Source organism: Larus michahellis, chromosome 15, assembly GCF_964199755.1.
Source record: "Larus michahellis chromosome 15, bLarMic1.1, whole genome shotgun sequence".
Taxonomy (NCBI): Eukaryota; Metazoa; Chordata; class Aves; order Charadriiformes; family Laridae; genus Larus; species Larus michahellis.
In genome coordinates this window covers 12,856,139-12,876,580 of record NC_133910.1, presented here as the reverse complement: position 1 = coordinate 12,876,580, position 20,442 = coordinate 12,856,139, and the positions used below count along the sequence as shown (strand labels likewise).

At 46.2% G+C, this 20,442-nt stretch overlaps 1 protein-coding gene across 10 annotated transcripts; it reads left to right on the top strand.

Moving 5' to 3' along the window:
• The first annotated feature begins 1 nt into the window (after window position 1).
• Window positions 2–20,427, top strand: ADAMTS13 (ADAM metallopeptidase with thrombospondin type 1 motif 13). Of its 10 annotated transcripts, none has more exons than XM_074608475.1 (29): window positions 2–474; window positions 790–856; window positions 1,704–1,987; window positions 2,187–2,328; window positions 2,701–2,840; window positions 3,595–3,678; window positions 3,764–3,888; window positions 4,683–4,829; window positions 5,142–5,276; window positions 5,819–5,969; window positions 6,636–6,740; window positions 7,215–7,366; window positions 7,494–7,557; window positions 8,101–8,227; window positions 8,424–8,572; window positions 9,931–10,051; window positions 10,769–10,849; window positions 11,128–11,309; window positions 11,752–11,887; window positions 13,631–13,760; window positions 14,416–14,605; window positions 15,318–15,435; window positions 15,788–15,917; window positions 16,750–16,954; window positions 17,452–17,764; window positions 18,144–18,290; window positions 18,752–18,928; window positions 19,264–19,448; window positions 19,736–20,415. In XM_074608475.1, exons 1-29 carry the CDS (start codon window positions 334–336, stop codon window positions 19,892–19,894), a joined length of 4,287 nt encoding a protein of 1,428 aa, XP_074464576.1. In that variant the 5' UTR covers window positions 2–333; the 3' UTR covers window positions 19,895–20,415. The 10 variants fall into 10 exon arrangements, with proteins under 10 accessions (XP_074464576.1, XP_074464577.1, XP_074464574.1 ...); XM_074608476.1 differs by having other exon boundaries at window positions 166–474; window positions 2,704–2,840; window positions 19,736–20,427; XM_074608473.1 differs by lacking the exon at window positions 2–474 and having other exon boundaries at window positions 810–1,037; window positions 2,704–2,840.
• Window positions 20,428–20,442: the final 15 nt, after the last annotated feature.

Genomic DNA, 20,442 nt, shown 5'->3' with positions numbered 1-20,442 from the left:
CGCCCCGGTGCGGGCCGGGCGGCCGGTGGGGGTTTACCCCGCCGCCATGGCGGGGTTGTGGGGCCTGTCAGGGCACGGGCCGAAGGTCACGGAGCCCTTTTTCCCCCCCGCCGATCGCCCCACGTGTGTTTGGCTGCTGAGACTGGCTCAGAGCTCGTTATTGCCGGCGCTCTTTGGCTGCAGTAAAGTTGCAAACATTGCGCAAAGCCTCCCTTCCTTCCAGCTGTTCCTGTGTTCTTCACAGGCCGTTCCCCCCCCGGCTGCCCCTCTCTGCAGAGGATCAGCTCCCCTGTTTGTTTAAACCCTGCACCCTTTTCCCTTCCGCTCCACGTGATGCCGTGGGCCAAACATCGCCTTCATCACCCCTGGGCCGGCGCTGGGCGAGACTCCTCCAGCATGATCGTCGTCAGCTTGACGATCCGGGCGCTCGTGATGCTCCCCTTGGGGTTCTGCTGGCCGTCAGCTTTCCAAGAGGTGAGTCTGACCTCCAGAAAACTCAGTTTCCAGGAAGCCTTTTGTATTTCTAGGAAAAAAAAAAAAAAAGAAAAGAGACAACACAGTGTGTTCTAAGCCAAAATCCATCAAACCTCACTAATCAAGAAGATAAAGCTGTTTCCTCTGGGTGGCTGTTGCGCAGCCCATGCTTAGCGCAAAATAAAGCCATGAGAACTTGGCATCGGTACTTGTTGTTTGCTGGCGTTCCTTCCAGGTTAGGTTCAGTTAAGCGATAGTCTTGTATCCATTTGTTTTTCCTAAAAAACCGTAAAGCTATTCTTCTTCTTCTTGCAGAAATTTCTCAGCGCTTTGGATGCAGAAGATGTTTTCTCTTATTTTGGAACCAGCTCAGTGTCTGATGGTATGCAGGGCTCCTTCCTTGATTTTGGAACGCATCTGTCAGTTTATTTCTAATCCTGTACATTTGATAATGCTAAGAACATTTATTAATGAACCCAGATCTGACAAGCATTTAGCATTTCTGAGTCACATTACTCAGGGAGGCAATCCATGTTTCGGCGTGAAAGCAGTTGAAGAACTGGGTCAGTATTTAAAGTCTGCCACGGAGGTATGATAAATCTTTTTGCACATTTCTCCTGCGGTCCTCGTTCTCTGTATTGGTATTTTTCTATGAGATTAACATATTCAGGTCTGCTGAGGGGGTAGCTTTAGACTAAGAATAGCTTTAAGTGCACTTGATAATTTTTTTTTTTTTAAATAAACACATGGAAAGACTAATATTCTGGGTCTGGGTTGATGGTAGTTCAGAATAAAGATGCATTTTAAATTCTCAAATCCTGAAAGCAAGAATGTTGTCTACTTGTGTGTTCACCAAGTGCTCATCCCAGTGTCTCTGTGTGGATTATGATAATTCTCACTCAGTAATACTTAACGTCTGAGGAAGTAAAACTGTCTCAGCCTTTGTTAAGTGAACTGTTCTCCTTATCGAGAGAGGAAAAGCGCCAATAAATCAGGAGCCAGTTTCAAAGCTGTTATCCGTTCCCAAGCAGATTACCCTCGTTTTGGAATACATGAAAGCATAGAAGTTCTTTGTTGACCTGATCGATGTTGATGATGATCCTGAAAGGCCACAGTTGTCATTTGGAGAGTATTTTTTCCTGGGGAGATAGATCATTACATTTGTTTTCTGTGTATCATTGTTTCTCATAACTGTTCCCCTTGTTCTGGTCTTGCTTCATTTCTTTCAGTGCCTGAGTTTGTTTTTGCTGAGCCAACTTGTCCTTGTAAAGAAGAACAGATTGGGCTGATGTCCTGTCGGATTCAACATTGCTCCCTTGAGGCCTGGGGGGAACTCTATGCCTTTGAATTTCGAGAGGACCATGCCCTCCTTTCCTCTTCTTTTGTGAGCAGTCAAGTGGTGAACTCTTCCTTTAGCTTACTGAAGCGCTTCTCAGGCAGCTGCTTTGCAGGTGGAGACTCACTGCAACCTCCCGGGGCCAAGTGTAGAGTCACTTACTGTGAAGGGCAGTTGGTGAGTATGGACTAAACTTATTCTTACAAGCGTGCATAACCTTTGTAGGTTTGCAGCTTGATGCACTAAACATGTGTGAACCATGCGTTTAATAAATCTGAGCATTGCAAAGGAGAAACAGGAAGGATATGGCACACAATTGTCCATTGATAGCAAATGTCTTTGGAATAACTCAGAGATGGAATTTCATCTCCTTTAGCAAGGAGTCGTTGTTGCAGATGAGGAAAAGATTCATATCAGGCCTGTCAGAAGCAAACATATGGCCCTGCTGAAGGACCTCAGCTTCTCCAGACCCCACGTTGTCTTCAGAAGTGCGGCAAGAGAGACAAATGCAGCAAGAGGTAATGTACGTGGAGAGGAATCCCGGCTTGTTCTGCTTGGAAAAGCTATCTCCTGGTAATGGGGTTGCTTGCATGGGCTCAAAGGAAAAATTTGTATCTGCAAATATATGAGTATACTTAAATATGTTTCTCTCCTCACTGAGGTGTAACTGGTGTGTTTTCATTTAGGTATTTGCTATTTTGGTATCATAGGTGTGTTATTAAGGATGCTGGCAGGCAAAAGAAACCAAGAGTGGTGGGAAACCTGAGCAAGCAACTGGAGGAGCTGTCTTCCAGCTGGATTATTCCAGTCTTTCAGGAAAAGGGAGTGGATCTGTAGGACCCTTTATGTTGTCTTGCATTTTAAACTCTGTGTCCCTTTGTGCTGTTCAGCAGGGCGGTTTCCGTCTCGCCTGCAGAAGAGGGCTGAGGGAGCTGTCAAACATCTGGAGCTGATGGTCGTAGCAGGTCCAGATGTTTACTTGTACCACAAAGAGGACACAGAGCGATATATTCTCACCAACTTGAACATTGTGAGTAGCTTTCTGTTTGGGTTGCTGTCCCAGTGTGAGAGCTCACAGGCTGTGTCACGGGCAGACGGGCCTCTCTGCCCTTTCAGAGGTGTTTGTGGTTCCCTGCTGCTAGTACCAAGCGCTGCTTATGTGCAGGGTGTTCCCCTCTGGCACTGCCTGGCAGGCTTTCCCTTGTACAAAGAGCTGCACGAGGTAAAGTGGTTGTTAGAAGCTTTGGGGTTGTAGCCTTAAAGCCCATGTAGAAAACGTAGCTCTTTGTTGCATTACTAATATTCTTACATGCCAGATCCAGCAGCAAGAGTTTTATCACCAGAGCCTTCCTTGATCCAGTCCCTGTACCTTTTCAGATCCACTGAATTAATCTTACGTTTTACATGTCAATGTTTTATTTCTGTCACAGAATTTCTCTGTCTCCCTTTGCTATTATTAAGAATTTGTTTATGCATTCTCTGTGTGTGTGTATTGCAAAAAAGTCTTTAGCATACACTCTCCTACTCTATGAAACTGTTTTCCATGCAGATTTTTCTCTCCGCTTCAGTGTATCTGACAAGTGTATCAACAGTTCTCATCTGTTGACAGATTTATTTACATTTGTAGTGCATACTTTAATGTTGTACTTGCCAGTGATTTTACAGTTGCCCCTTGTGGTTACCAGGTGTGTCACCTTTGGCGTGAATGTAGCCCTGTTATTGCAAACAGGTAGTGGGGGTCACCGAGGTGCCTTCTTTATTGAATCCTTTCTGTCTCTTAACAGGGGGCAGAGCTGCTGAGAGATGCCTCACTGGGTGCTCATTTCAGGGTTCATCTGATGCAAATGCTTGTTTTGAGAGAACCAGAGGTGAGCAGGGAGGCCTCTGTTCAAGTGTTGTCTAAGGGGTTGCTAAAAGCTGGATGAAATGTGCAAACATGTGCCTTCATTCTAGGCAGAGGTAAACATCACAACAAATGTCACCTCCTCGCTGATCAGTGTTTGTGAGTGGAGCAAGAAGGTCAACCCCCAGAATGACTCTGACCCCCAGCACGCTGACATTGTCCTCTACGTCACCAGGTACCGAAGCTGCCCTGCCCTGGGAGGGGACCGGAGACAGGGCTGATGGTGTCCAGCTGTTAGCGCAGTGACAATGATTTGTACTGGGTCTTCCAGCAGTTGGGCATCACAGAGTCTTTGGAAATGGGTTGATTCTCCTGTTTGGGGTTCATTCTCCTGTCCTTAGTGTAACGCAGTTAGTCAGAGGTGCGGTTTCTTCAGTTTCGGAAGGAACAGGACTATTCCCCAAGCTCTGACCAGCCAGACTTGAGCGGACGTTGTGTGCTTCCAGAGCAGCACAGCCAAACCCACTGCAGCTTTTTGTGGGCAGAGAAGTCGAACAGTAACTGGAAGTGAAAACCCATTGGTATTTTCTATGGAAGATTCTAATGCTACTCTGACTCAGACATTTTGTCTGACTTGCAGGCTCCTTGCTTTAAATTGCCTTGGCTAAATTTATCGAAGGCAAACTTTTATGAGTGTAATGGCTTTGTTTTGATGCTCTTTCTTCAAAGAGATGATGATACTGCTCTGTCTTTTGCAAATAGGATTAGGTCATTTTATTCCATTCTGCTTGTCTGGGTGATGGGGATTTTTTAATGTAGAATCACCACAAATTTTGAATAGTGGGCACTCATGGGACCCTACTGCTACAGTCTTGCCCCAGGGAGCTCCGTGTGGCAAAAGACATGTTAGGTAGCTGGCAAAGTTAGATCAGGAAAGTGCAGATAAATTCAGTTGAACGTCTGGACCTGACTTTATTAGCTGCAGTGGTTCTTTGTGTTTTCTTCTGTTATCTGTCTCACTTATGTTAGGTTTGACTTGGAGTTACCTGATGGGAACAAGGAGCTACGTGGAGTGACTCAGTTAGGTGGAGTCTGCTCCTCCTTCTGGAGCTGTGTTATTACCCAGGACACTGGCTTTGACCTTGGAGTCACCATAGCCCATGAGATTGGGCACAGGTCAGTAAGAAAGCCCCAGAGCAGCCCATTATGTTTTACTCGGGTAAAAACACTCCCCAGTTTAAAGGATCTCGTGACATAACAGGGGGCTTCCCATAGATTATGCAAAACTTTTGGAAAGAGTTCCTTGCATTTCTTGCATTCTTGCATGCTCTATGACAATTAGAAACTGCAAAGAGGAGAGAAAACCTTTGTGACAATGGTAGAAGGCAAGGCTGCAGAAGGGGCTCAGCCCTTGCTTAGAGAAAAGAGGCTCTGAGGGACCCCGGCCTCTGGGTTTCTTCTCAGGGCACTGTGCTGCTTCTGTTGCAGTCTTGGAATTCCCCACGATGGCGAGGGGAATGGGTGCAGCAGCAGCGGTTACATCATGGGTTCAGCAGGAAACCACAACAGCATCGACCTCTCCTGGTCACAGTGCAGCCGAGAAGAGTTCCTGGCCTTTGTCAGGTAGGGGAATGGTCCAGTTCTGTGCGCCCCTGTGGGAGAGGTTCCCTGTGCTGGGGGCTTAGGAGAGAGGAGGGAAAGGCAATAAAATAGGACAGTCTTGGAAAATGAGGAACTGTGAAAAACTTGGGGTTTGTTTATTTCTTATCACTTGTGTCTGTTGCTGAGGTTAAACTCAGTTTTTGCTTCAAGTAACTGGAAATCACAGAGTAACATGCCTGTGCTGTGTTGGACTTCTCAGACACTAGCTCAGCCTGGAAATTTTATTTAAAATGTCAGAGCATCTAGGTTTAAACACGCATTGCGGGCTGTGAGCTGGCTGGGTGAGGAACAGGCATGAGTTTCTGTTTTAACTTCAGCAGCAGGGAACTGTGAGCATCTCCAGGCAGCTGCTGCAGCTAAATCCATCACAGCCCACAGTAAGCATGTGTTGTCTGGGAAAGCAACAGCCAACTCCCAGAATGAAACTCAGCACAAGTTTGCAAACATGTCATTGTCCTTACTGCCCACAGCTGGGAAAGTGATATTTCTTATGTTTCTATCAGCACAGGCCAAACAAACTGCTTAAATGACCTGCCGGACACGGACAGCAGCATCCCTGGATGGAAGCCTGGCTTGTACTATGGAGCAGATGAGCAATGTAAAATAGCCTTTGGGAGTGTTGCCACAGCATGCACCTTTGCTGACAGCAATGTTGTAGGTAGAAAGTTGGTCTGTCTTGCTAGGGGCAGCAGGGAAATGTTCTGGAACTGAGATTCAGGAAGAGGGAGCTGGGAATGTTTTTACTGTAAAGGGATGGAAGGTGCTTTCCTGACACAGATTTCTTGGCAAAAAACAAACCTTTGAAAGGATTTTAAAATGCTTCCCTCTCTCCATCAACTCCTTTGTCCACATAAGTCTCCTTTAAGGTTTGCACAGTGCCCAGAGCCTTCTGTCCGAACAGGGGCCTGGTGGCACTAGTGCTGGGTACACCGACTCAGGGCCCTGTCTTAGGGAGCTTTTGTTCATGGAATTCCTTCAGCTTCCCTGCCACTGCCCAAGTCCCCATGTCTGAGCAATGCAGCATGGCTAATAGCTGCCATCTGGACATGTTTTGTTAATGAGGAAGCACTAAGGTGGGTGAAAATTTAATTGCTTCAGTTGATCATCTCCTAGTATTACAGCTGGCAGTGATGGTCTTTTGACATGCCCACAACTTTCGCCCAATAGCAGGAGAAATGGAGGAACTTGCTTGCATTGTTGGGTAGCTGTGGGAAACCAAACATCTGGGACAGGCACCATTTAAACGGAGCAGCTTTTGGGACTGCTGTGTTGATGAGCCTGAGTGACTCCCCGAACTCCCTGATTTTCTTGTCGCACCAGGACATATGTGAAGTTCTCTCATGCCATGTACAACCAGGAGACAAATCCAGCTGTACTCGGCTTCTTGTCCCCCTCTTGGATGGTACTGAGTGTGGAATCAATAAGGTAAGGAGGCTGCTGATCTGATGGTCAGAAGTGGGTGTGGGTGCTGTGGAGCTCATTAGAGAGCAAGACATTGGTGGTGGCTGGAAGGTACGTGGCACTCCCTGCCTTGGCCAGGGAGCTAAGGCCGGGCACTCCGGTCACAAACTAGTACCGGCCGATCTTGCTGTTTCCACCTTGTCTGTATCTCTGGAGTTACTTTGCGGGTCTATAGCCTCACATCTGAGCTCTCCTCCAGGGCTTTGCTTTCTACTTGAAATGGCCTCTCAGGTCGTTGTTTTAATCCCAGCCTCACGTTAGACTGTAATTAGGAAGGAGACTCTTCTAGCCTTTTGAGAGAAGGTGCCTCATTCATCTTGCGATTCTGTTAACAGCAACTGCAAAAAGATGGGGAGTTGTGCCACCCTTGTGGATCCCAGCCAGCCCTGCTGGCTTCACTGTGGTGCTGCTGCCGATTTTGTATATTCTTGGTCTTAGTGGTGCTCCAAGGGACAGTGCAGCTCTCTGGAAGAACTGAACCCAATGGCTGTAGTCCATGGGCAGTGGTCTGGCTGGAGCCCCTTCTCCTCCTGCTCTCGCAGCTGCGGAGGTGGAGTCGTGATAAGGCAGCGGTTCTGTAACAACCCCAGGTACGAGGCGGGGAGCTGGGCGTTTGCAGTGCCTCTTGGCCGACTCAGGGCCACGGGGTCTGAGTCTTGCTCTTTGCTTCGCACAAAACCCGCCTCTATTGAGGAGTACTTTTCTTGTCATTTCCAGGCCTGCTTTTGGGGGACAGGAATGCCGTGGCACCAGCATCCAAGTGGAGATGTGCAATACTCAGGTAATGGAGCTGATTGCATCTTCTAGGCTTTTTTCTTAATGCCATTTAACCCTTTGAGAGCTGTATGGTTTTGGGACTTACTTCTCACAGCTGATTGCTGTGGGAAGGAGGACTAAAGATTTGTATTACAGCCGCCAGCTGTCTGACAACAGGAGGGATATTTGTTCCACTGTGTCTGAAGACAGCAGTATTATTTAATGGCATTGTTCACATGTAATCAAGCGTTTTTTCTATGCCTTCATAGCAGGAGAGACACTGAGAAAACAGTGACTCACTTAATGATAGTTTTCTTCAGAGGGACATTCTTATATTGTTCCTGTTTTTCTTATCCGTTTATTTTGTATAAATAGCAAAGATATCAGCTTCCAAACACAATTCTCTGCATATCCCGCAGCCTCCCTTTGAAGAGGTTTTCTTTATTTGCAGTTGTTTTGGTGTTTTACTTACCAGCTCTCTGCCCTTAGCTAGTGGGTAAAATGCTGTTTGGGATTCTGTGCTCAGTCACTTCCTTTCGTTACCCATACGATTCTCTCGGGGATGTAGGCCTGTTTGATGACCCAGCAGGACTTCATGGATGAACAATGTGCAGCAACAAATCTAAAGCCACTGTATCTCACTGTAGAAGCACCATCCTTTTATACCTGGACTTCTGCTGTTGGCTTTGCCAAAGGTAAGGAAAGACTGAGAAACTGTGGTTTCTTTGTGAAGGGGAGCGCTCACGGACCTGTCCGTACTGTGAAGTCAAAAGGGCATTTCGTTGATTGTTTTAGTTTTCCCGTGGAACCTGGATACCCTTTCCGTTACTTGATGGTCAGCCACGTGCCTTTGTGGAAGAGTGACTCCTTTCTTCTGTCTGCCTCCTCTAGGGGACATGCTGTGCAAGCACATGTGCAGGGCCCTTGGAAACGAATTCATGGTAAGCCGCGAAGACAGTTTCGTAGATGGAACCAGATGCGAGCAGGATGACTCTGAGCACCGTGGGGCTTTCAGTCTGTGTGTAATGGGAAGCTGCAGAGTAAGTGACTGGGGAATCCCCGTGAACCTCTGAGGTGTAATCTGCACCAAAGGGGTCAGTTTACTAGGAGCAGGGGAAAAAACCCCAGTGTCCCAAACAACAGATCGAGCTCTTCTCAAATGAAGAGAGTTTTGTTCTTAGCTTATTGGATGGACTCTAACAATCTACTCTTCTATCTGTGCATCCAATGCCCTCTAGATAAGGCATTCTGCTAATTATGCAGTAAGTACGTAAGGCTATTCATCTTTAATCCCAGAAGCAATTGGTTTGTGCAGTGGTTGAGGATACTTCATTAGCTGTTCAGTTTGCATGGTATAAATAACCCTATAAAATGCCGACCCTGTTGGAGAAAAGTTACATGATTTGAACATACAGGTCAGTGGCAAAATGAGGAGTAAAACCTGGGAATCGTAAGTCAACAAATTGATTGTTGAGGTATCGCTAATCAAAACTGAAGTTAACTTTTTTCCCCCTCTGGATTGGACATGAGAAAGGCATTCTTTCATGATGAACTTGAATATAACTCCCCCGCGCTGTCTGCATTTTAGTAACTGCTCGATGCTGCCCTGGTTGTATGTTTTCTGTTGTTTCTTTACATTCCCAGAATACACTTTTAACGTTTTATGTTTTTCTCATTATCCTCGTGTTCACAATGTTTCGTAATGCGTTTCCACCTAATGAACAGCAGAGGGTGTAGGCATAATCTATTCTGATTTCTGCTGTTCTATTGGCGACAGTGATAAATATGTATGTTACGGCAGCATCCAAAGCTTGGGATCCGTTCCTCTAGCATAAATTCAGCAGTTGCACGTGTTCTGCTGCTAAGCCTGCTGAGATCCTCCTGTAGCTTTGTGTAAATTAGTCTTGTTCATGGGAATGAGGGTAGAATCTCTTTTCTGAGCTCCGTGGGATTGAAGGCCAGGCTGGAGGATGTGAGCTAGATTTGGGTTTGCGGGTTGGGGAGCTAATGATTCCTTTAGAACCTGCCATTCATGTTTACAGTTCTCCTGGGCTTTTTTCCCCCCCCTGCACCTCCAGAAAGAGTTCATAGAAGAGAGGGAGTGCAGAGCCTTTGTTTTAGGCCACAGGAGAAATCTTTCTGGGCTACTTCATATGGGAAAGAAAATGTCACACAATTAATGAAACTTGTGCTCTCAGCTAAGACTTTCCAATCCCTGGCCTTGCATACTGCTGTACAGCGGTAGATCTAGGCACAAATGAATCTCTGTCCGTGTTGGCTTCTTAAACTCGAATTACAAATGAAAAAGGCAGTTTCAGGAATTCAGGCAATGTTGCTTTCATTCACTTATTTTCTTCTCAGAATAGGCAAATCTTGACAAACTCTCCCCTTTGCTCAGGCTTTCGGGTGTGATGGCCAGATGGACTCCAAGAAAATAATGGACTCTTGCAAGGTCTGTGGGGGTGATAATACCACTTGCACCAAAGTGAGTGGATCTTACACAGAAGGAAAAGCTAAAGGTGTGTAGCCCTTACCCTCAGGCACAACGTCATGGTGCTGTTTGTAGGATACATACTTGTATTAATGTTCAGTGTTCATAATCTTCTGTATGTGACTTCTTGTTTCTGGTTCTGCTTGATTTTATTTTATGGAGGATATGGTGGTGGAGTTTGGGGAGTCAACAGAGAAGACAGCTAAGATCTGCAGCAGGGAGGTAGCTGTTGTGTAGGCAGAGGGACTTTTTTGGTCATAGTTCTTCTCTGGACATGGACCAGAAATGTGGCCGTCTGGGAAATCCAGCAAATTACTGGGAGCTGGAAGCTGTATCAGATGCTTCATGAGATGTTAAACATCCATTTGGTAACTGATCTGGCTCTTGCAGTAACACATACAGATATTAGCAGAGAACGTAAAAAGAACAAAAGAAAAATGAGAACGGGACGCAGAATTCAGTTCAGTTTTGTTTGCTGTGTTCACCATCCCTGTGTTCAAGCCAAGCTGATAGAGCTAAGGTGAGTGTGAATTTCGCCTGCTGGCCATCGCTGTTGTATCCTTATTTTTTTTACATTAGTTATATAACCCCTGTCTGCAATTAAACCAGTGCTGCCTGCAAGGCTTGTCCTCCAATGGATGGCATGCTAGTAAGGTAAAGAGGGGTTGATCGGTAATCCCCAGCCTTTTTAACAGAGGTACAGTAATGGAAGGCAACCATATCTTCTTTCTTTCCATCCTTCCAGAGTACGTTACATTTCTCTCCCTGCCTTATAATACCACCTTGGTCCATGTTACCAATCGGAGACCGCTCTTCACGCATTTGGGTGAGTTGGATGAAAAGGAGAGGAGGGACTTACAGGCAGGGCTGAAAAAAACCTGTAAAAACACAAAAATGGAATTCAGGAGGAAAGTTCTCGATGACGCAGCTTGTTTCTTCTCAGTCACTTGTTTCTTCTCAACTTGTCACTTCTCAGTGAGAAGTGGTAGAAGCCATGCTCTTTGGGAAGCCCGACTTAGATCAAACTGGTTTTTAGCAAATGGGCAGTCTGTAGTTGCCAGCACAAGGCGATCCTTAACCTCACTGTTACTTTTGCTCCTCTAGCTGTGAAGGTTAAAGGAGTATATGTGGTTGCTGGAAAAGGAAAAATATCGCTGAATGTCACCTATCCGTCAGTTCTGGAGGACAGCCAGATCAAATACAAAGTGTTTCTCACCAAGGACAACCTGCCAAGCCTGGAGGAAGTCCATGTGGATGGGCCAACACAAGAAGAAATTGAAATACAGGTAAATTAGAATAGCAGAGTTGGAAAGGGGTCAGTCAGAACTGGCCGGGCTGAGTTTGTGTAGCTCTGCTGCGGTGCAGAATCGAGGTGTAGTACGCGTCATGTCCAAGGCCAGCGGAGGTGGTGCTAACTAAGAGTGATGGCGTTGCTCTTCTTGGGAAAGGTTGAGGATTGGCTGCCTGTAGGCTTTCTGCAGGTCTGGCGGATGGTTGTGTGGGGAGAAGCAGGCCGAGTTAAACCTTTTACTTGGCCTGCTCTTTTTTTCAGTGTCCCGTCCACAGAATTCACAGAGTGAGTGCCCTGACTGCATCTGGCAAGAACTGAGAGTCATAGTATTGAGGCTCAGGATTGGATGGAAAAGGGGGACTACTTTCTCCTGTCTCCATTCTGAGAAGTAAGTCTGAGTTGATTGGTGCATTGACCACAACTTTTTCTTTCACCAGGTCTATCGAACGTATGCAAAAGAATATGGCAATGCCACCAACCCAGACATCACCTTCAGCTATTTTGTCCCCAAAGAGAATCTGACTTATATGTGGATTCCTCAGCAGGGGCCATGTTCAGTGACCTGTGGGGAAGGTGAGACAGCAGTACTCAATCTTTACTTTTTACGGAGTAAAAGTAGGGCAGACTTCTAGTTTGGCTGGCTGGTAGTCACCTAGATCTTACTCCATCCATGGGCTCTCGTGGAGAGAGCCGTTTCTTTCTTCCCGACTGAAAGAAAAGTGACATCAGTGATAGACACTTCGTTAGAACTTATTAAACAACTGAACTGAACTTAAAAGCAAATTGCAGAAAGTGAGCTGCAGTTGCCAGTGTTAAACTGAACCAAAGAAGAGAGTGGTACAGCTTTTGAATTGAATTAGCAAGTCAGCAAATGAGACGAATCATCAAAATGATAGTGAAAATGTTTGATTGTGAAGAGGATTTTTAAATAGGTTTTAACCAAACTTTTGGTTTTAAGACTAAATAATTTTCTCAGATCTTTCGAAGTTATTGAAGACTGTAATTTGAAGTTGGCTAAACATCAAAAGTCTAAGACCAGAGTGGTATCTAGTGTCTGACTAAAGCCTCAGAGCTAATTATGAAACTTCCCTCTTAGAATTCTATTCCTGTGCCGTGGCTAATCCTTTCTGTCTCCCTGAAGAAATCATAATGCAGATTGTAACAGATCACTCTGGTAGACAGTCTGACATCTTGTTTACCAGACAATACAGATGACACTGGCAAGCCTTGCAAGATTTTTGTGACAAGGATTTAGAAAATGCATTAATGAATACTTACGGAAGTCAATCTATAGGACTGGTTATGTCTGGAGAGCTTTTCTCCAGCAGGTTCCCCAGGTGAACTGATGGCTGAAACCCTGAAGTAAGGAGCTCAAAATGCTCTAGGGCTTCCCAGCTAATGCGGTCACAAACAAGAAAATGAAAGCTGGGACTTAAAATAACAGAAAGTTGAGGATCCAAGTTGAAATGGCATCTTGAGAGCTGAAAGTGATGCTCAGGCCCTCCTTACCAATGGACGTTATTCGAAACCAAGGAGGGTAGTGAAAAGATAACGTTGCTGATTGATTCTTGACATGTGCTTCTCAGGGTCACGCTCTTTGAGATTCAGGAATGCCTGTCTCTCTGTGTGGGTAGCTCAGTCACTGCGACTCTTTACGGCTTTACTTGTAACTTTTTAGAGTTTGGATTTTTACCTACTTAACCTGTTAAGTTCAGTATTGTTAAAAATCTTGTTTATAGCTGTAGTTTATGAATATTTCATTTTTTGCATGCCACAGGCGATGCAAGCCTGCAGTTTCTCTCCCAGTACCTCTAGTCTAGTTCTGGAAGTTGGTGATCACTTTGAGGACGTGGGCACGGTGCTGTCTGGGTACAAAGGCTCCGTGATGTTATTACATGATTAGTTCTACTGAATGTCATTTGAAAATGGCTGGCTGCTAGAGCTTATTTTCAGCAACCTGTCCCTCATCAGTCAGACATCAAGATCATTAGAAGTAATTTGGACCAAATTATGATTGATATGCTTGTTCTAGCAAATGGCCAGTTTAGAGCAGTCTTTCCATTTTGGCAGTGGATTATCCATCAAACTTCTCATCTTCTGGGGTGTTCATCTTGGAAAGTCACTTTAAAACTCTTGAGGAAAAGTTATACCAGAGAGAAGGTGCTTCTGTGTTTATAGAAAGTCTGTATTCCCAAATACGCCGTTTTCCTAGACAGGTGATTTGAGTAAAGCGATATTACTGCATCGGCCTAGCATAACAGAGGTGAGCTGTTCGCTTTGTTGATGACTTCCTTTCCTTTTCCTTTTGTATCCCAGGGACACAACCAGTGAATCATGTGTGCTTTGACCAGACAAAGAATGAAACAACAGAAGATGAATGGTGTCTGGGGCTCCCACAGCCCCTTTCGGGGCACAAGCCCTGTGCCATGGAGCCATGCCTGTACAGGTTGGTGTTCCTGGAAGCTCAGCTGAATTCTTGCTTCGCGTGTCCTTTCTCTGGCAGCTAACCCCGTCTCTGCAGTCTCATTTGCACTGCGCAAGGTGAAAAAAAAGGAGAGGTATGACGTAGTTTCTTCCTAATTATAATGGCTTAGTGGATCCCAAGCCATGTTCTGTCTTTCCTGGTCGCATGAGGTAATTGAGATGTCAGCTGAACGAACGGGAGATAGTCCTTCCAATATTTTACAGTAGTCTGCTGAATGAAGATACTTTGAGGGCATGGCCAGAAGATGTCTGCTCACATTCTTTCCAAGATTGCGCCATCAAAGATTTGATCTTACTCTGGAGGAGACCCTTGTGTTAATTAGTCTGGAAAGAGAACCAAGAGCCAAACCTGCCCAGGCATTGATCTCATAGACATTTTAGTGTTTAATAAAAAGTGATTACACTGTAAATTATAGCTCCTTAGCTTTTAGCCCGAGAGAGCTGTCATTGCAAGGACTTACATTTCCAGCAGTTGTCCTCTCAATCACATCCAGACAAGGCTCTTGAAGTGGAGAAGCTGAATACTCTGTATGACCCAATTCTGTGATCAGTGGCATGAGTAATAAACCTCCATGATCCAGATGAGAAATAGGGTGATACAATTACTTCCTGTTTAGGTGGAAGGTGTCTCAGGTAGATGAATGCTCTGCTGTCTGTGGAACTGGAGTTGCCCAGCAGAATCTGACCTGTGTTCAGTTTCGTGATGGATTGGAGACTGCTGTGGATGACAGCTTGTGTCCAGCAGAAGAAAAACCTCTCTCCGTTGTGCCGTGTGTGGTTAACATCTGCCCTTTGGGCTGGGACAAAGTGAGTTTATTGGCTTGGCTTATTTCGGAAGTCTCACTGGGAGCTTTCCATTTGTGATCCACAGGAGGCTACCAGTAGGAAGAACCACCTTATTACTGGAGTCTGGGAGGGCGGTTTACACCAAGGATGTCTGCTCAGTTAAAGGTTCTTCCTGTCATTTTAGACAGCTATTTCCCTCTTAATTTATGCTGCTGGATTCATCAATTCATAGTGGTGGTTTGTGTAGGGCAGCTGTTGACTATGTTTCTTCATTTCTCCTCGCAAAGTCCAACAAAACCAGAAACAGAAATAACCCCTGGTCTACTGGGAGATGCCTCACTGGCAAACAGAGAGGTTCTGACATGGTGGGGAGGATTGCTAGCAGGGAAAAGGGCTTCTCAGCTCAGGATCACTGGTGCAATTCCGTACTGGGGAGCCACTGCCAGGTTTACATTTAGAGGTGGGGAAGATACTGCTTTAGGCATCTCCAGTCTCAGGTATCTCTCTTCAGGTAGTGTGAATTAGACAGGGTTTGGCTGTTGGATGTCCTTAGCTATTCGTGGTACTTATATGTTCTGCAAAAATGGAGAAAGTGCTTAAATGTGCCTCTGTCTTCAGTGACAGCAAATATCTTGTAGGCTTGATCTGGAAGTATCCTCTGCCTTCATTAGATCGGGACCAGTGTGGAAAGCAGGTGCCAATGTCAGTCTGGGTCTTTTTGCTCTGTTCTGAGGAGGAAGATGCACACTTACTTCAGACTTCGGAGTCACTTGGGCATATCCAACTGGAAAATCAGACCGTGTATGTCTGGACCCCTGTAGCTGGAGAGTGTTCCGTCTCCTGTGGTAGAGGTGAGATCTTGCAGTGCTGCAGGGAAATGTTACTTGGCTGTAGGTGTGAGCTCAGTGCCTAGGAACCTCAGGAACCTGGTCTCTTCCCCCCTACAGTTCTAAGTGCATGTGTAGCTGTGCCCACAATTCTTTTGAGTCTGGAAGCGGCAAGGGAGTTTGTCTCAGAGAGGGAATAGTTTAGGGAGCTGGCTGGCTGCTGCTTTGTTTCAGAGTTGGGGGGATGAGTGCAATAAGTGTGCCTGAGGCTTGGGCAAAGTTGGCTTGTTTTGTGCACGCAGATGTGACTGACACTCCTTGGCTTATTTTCAAGCCTTGCGTGCACGCCATGCAGTAAGATCACTTTGCTTTCTAGGTAAGACTCAGCTACAGTATGTGTGTGTGGCTTTTGACACCAAAGAAGAAACCCAAGAAGAAAACTGTCATCCAGTGCCAAAGCCGGAGAGCAGGATGGAAGTCTGTGATCTCAGTCCCTGCCCACCAAGGTAAAGCAGTTACCAGGAGACAATGAGCCAGTGAGAGGTCTTCCCTTCCTCTCTCTATCTCCAGGGACATGGCAAAGTAAGGGTCAGGCTACTCTGAGGATGTTATCTTCCTCTCCCCTGCTTGGAAAGCACAGACAGCTGCAAAAACAGTAACACTGATCCATACTCAGCAAATTAATTGAGAGTCTTTCCTGGGCTGGTATATTCTTAGGCAGAAGTAAGTGAAGTCTTTGGAGTTTGAGTCCAAGGAAAAACTGAAAACCTCTTGATCCCATATTGCCCCAAATCCATAACTGCAAAAGATGGTGACACATTTGCCTTGTTGTCTGTGAACATGTATGGTGTGATCTAGGATATGGCTCAGGGTTGATAAATTTGCTGTGGGACTGGGAAGCCACTGGCATCTGAACGTTTTTTGTGTGCTACAGGATGCCATTCCCAGGGTGAAATACCCTGGGTCGGTTTCTGATCGGACTGTTCAGTGGTGTGTGTTTTGGAGGGAGATAAGATTGTTTTTGCAGTTAAGCCTGTGTATGTCACCCTGGGGAAGACTGTAATGGACGCAGAGTAAGAATCAATGTATTTTTGGAGTCTGTGGGCTTACGCAAAATGTGAGTGCCCTCTGTTTGTGTCCAACTCCAAAGCTGCTCCAGCCTTGTTTCAAAGGCTGCCTTGTAAGTGCCATAGGCAGCAAAGCGTGTGAGTCGGAGGGGTGAAGAAAGCTGCTGAGAAGCAGAAGGGGGAAGGATGCAGTGCATTTTCTACAGTGAGAGATAGTAGAGGGTGGGGATTCATCACTAACTTAATTTTTCTCCTCCATGTCCTCTGTCAGATGGAAGGTAACTCCATCTGGCCCCTGCTCCTCCAGCTGTGGGCTTGGCTTAGCCGTTCAGCTGGTCACCTGCGTGCAGATTCACCAAGGCAAGGAGATTCTGCTGGAGGAGCGTTTGTGTCCTGTGGCAGAGAAGCCCCTTACCAGCGTCCCCTGTGTCATCCGAATGTGCTCTTATGAATGGAGCTTCAGTGAGTGGACAGAGGTATCTGCTCCTGTTCAGATGCAGCATTTGGTGTCTAGTGCAGCGGGCTCATAGCCGTCCACTTGCCTAAAGCGCGCGGTGAAGAAATACCACTTCTGCCTTGTGTATTTACTTCCCACAGAAATGCTAAACTGTTTCTAGGGATGTTTTCCACCCTTTCCACTGCCCTGTGTTTAGAAGCCATAGGTTTGCTTCCCATGTTTCTCGGGTTTTGGCTGCAGTTTAAAAATGGTCTTTGGCATGTTTTCTTCTGGAATGCCTATCTTTGTAATTTTTGGGAAGTGGTTCTGCAATTCAGAGATATAGTTTGGAAGATCCCATGGGAGGTGGGCCATCTTACAGCCGATGAAACCAGACCACTGAAAGGGCAAGTGATAGGACACCATCGGTGAACAAAAGATCAGCCCCTCAGATCATGCCTGAGCCAATAAGTGTATTTATTTCTAAATACCAACTGAAACACATGTATAAAGGCCTGTGGGTTTCTTCCTCTGCAGTGTTCAACTTCGTGTGGGAATGGCATTCAGACCCGGCAGGATTTCTGCCTCAACCCGCTAACCCGTAAGCACGTGAACCCCATCTTCTGCAGGCACTTCCCCAAGGCCATTGTGGTACGTGGCTGCTCGGCAGGGCCCTGTCCCGAGCAGGCACTGGGGACCGGGTCCCATGGAGCAGAACTGCAGACAGTGACACCAGCCGCACATCTGACGGCAGCTGCAGCCGCCAAAGAGGCGAGATACAAGGACCTGGATCTCCCACTGTCTGCTGTGCCAGCTGTGACTCAGGAACAGGCAAAGGAGACCAGTGGAGGTGAGGAGGACACTACCAAAAGGTAGAGATGGGTGCTTACTGCATGCGGCTGGATTGTGGTGACCCTCCTGCCATTCAGGGACAGGAGCGTGGGAGGGAATACTTCTGGTTAGGGGGGACAACATGCTGCTGCTTCCAGCATGCCATGAGCTGTCCGTGTTCTCTGAGCTAGGAATAATGACTCCTTTCCCTGGGCGTCCCAAAGCTCTTCTGACTTGGGACCCCTTGGGACAGCAGCTGACTCTTCCTGTGCTTTACCTGGAAGGTGGGCACGCTGTTGGCATTTGTCTGTTCACGGTGCCAGTAGGGAAATGGGAACTGTGTTTCAGCAACTCTACTTCCTTCTGGATGTGCTTCTCATCCGTCTCTTGTTGTACAGGTGTCTGTGGAAACCTCTTTCTTAATGCCACTGGGGTCATCAACATGACAGGTGTAGAGAGCAGCGACTGCACTGTGGCCATCGGACGTCCTCTCGGGGAGGAGATCACAGTCAGCGTCCTGCAGAGCTCCCTCAACTGCAGCGCAGGTACTGCCCAGGGATTTCCTTTTGGGAAACCTGCAGCTCATTTGCCGTGTGCTTTTGGTGCCCTGAATGGTTCTCGCTGCTTTGAAGCCTGTGTAATCTCTGAAACCATTTTACAAGATTTTCTGTCCCAGCAAGTCTTTGCCAGACAGGACTAAATGAAGGTGATGCCTTTCCTCCCCCTGTATAATGGTTTCTACCTGTTTTGTTGATAGATATTGGATGAAAGGAGTTTATGGGTTTAAAGAAGCTGATTGCTTTGGCCTGTTATAAACTCTCTCTGTAATATACCCTCTTGCTGGAATCGGTACAGTTAGATTAGTTAACTGGGCTGTTTTCATGACGGATTTTGATAAGATAGGGACAAGATGCAGAAATTACTTGATTCCAGACCTATGTAAAATAGGTTCCAGCCTTTTACTTAAAGTAAAAGTGTTTCTAGTCCCGGTGCTCATCCATTCCAGGTGAGGTAGTGCTGTTTTCCGGGCGAATGATGTGGCGGACAGGCTGCAGGAAGCTCCCTTTGTCACTGATAAATTCCAGAACGAATACACTGATTGTGAAACAGCGCGTTTTGGTGCCAGGAAATGGAGTCATTCTTCAGTACAACAGCAGAACTGCAACTAAAAAATATTACCAAGGTACCCTACTGAAAGCTTTGCTATTGCTTTAGATTAAGGCGCTCATGACAATGCCCGCAGAATTCCACGGATCATGGCTGCCTGTGGAAATCTATGGAAACCTTGACTCATCCTTAGCATCTAAAAAGCCCCTTCTTGAGGACTGTTGGAATTACTTGTGGATTACCCCTCTGTTTTAAAGGCAAGCCCTCTGCAGGTGTTTGCTGATGCTTGGAGGTTCCCAGATGAAAATCCTTAGAGAAACTTTTCTGCCTGTGTTTAATTTAAGTGATTTCTTTCTTGGAGATGCTGATTCTCTAAATCATTCTCTTTTCTGCTCCCTTTCCTCCTCTCAGACTGTGACAAGCAGCTGTTTGGTCCCCAAGGTGAAATAGAGAATCCTGTACAATTGCCCGATCAAAGGGAAGAAGTAGTGTGTCGGACCTTCATCAACGTGGCCCCGCGGCATCGCATAGCTATCCGCGCCCTATCTATTGACCTGGGCAATGAGAGCAACCACACGCATTTTAATTACGTCCTGGTGAGTCAGAAACCTAAAGGGGTTAGTTTCCATGGGTATGAACCCATCTCCTCCTTAGACGTTTCCATCCAGATGCAAAGTTCAGTCACAAATCCTGGAGGGTCAGACTCTGATCTCTGTTTTGTAAATGTAGACGTGAACGAGCGCTACTGATGTCTGCTGTATTTATTCTGACCTTTGTGTAGGGCAGCTTTTCCCCGAGTGACTGATTTGCCAGCCCCCAGTATTTTGTGGGTACTTAACTTGCAGGCTGCTAGGATGTAATGGTTTGATCTTGCCTTATGCAGGTCCGTGATGTAAGCACCATGAAGACAATGGTGTTCCGTGGGAAACAACAATTCTTCTGGCAATCAACAGGAAGCCAAGCTGAAATTGAATTTCATGAAAACGTTAAGGACCGCCGAAACAGTTTCTGGGCTGAATATCATGCTGTTGAGCCCAAATAAAAGGGTCCAGGGCCACTGCGCTGAGAAGGGCCCTGAGCCAGTTAGTCACTGGTGTCTGTTCGAGTCATTTAATCTTTTTGCAACTGCCTCCCCATCTATTGAGTAAGAACAATAATACCTACTGATTCCTTTGGGATCTCAGTTAATAGCTATAAAGGTTACGCAAAAGACATGTAACTACGAAATATTTAGCAAATGGTCCTCATACGGATTTTCTGTCTGCGTTGATTGGTATTAATGCAGTTTACATGTCTGCAGTTAGTGACTTGGGTGCTGAAGTCTCAGGGTCCTGCTTCTGTCGTACTCTGTGACCTTTTAGGATAGTAATTTGATTTCCGAGTGGCTCAGTGCTCCATCACAAACCTCTGTACACCTCTGGTGACAGCTGGTTTTGTATGGGAGGACTAAGTGACATCCGGAGGTCCCTCCCCAGCTACCCCTTCTGTGGTTCTACTATCATATAAGTGTCAGTGATACCAGTACTACTTTTCTATGGGAAAATAAAATAATTCTGTCTCTTACGTCTTGGCACCAAACCCGTCATTATT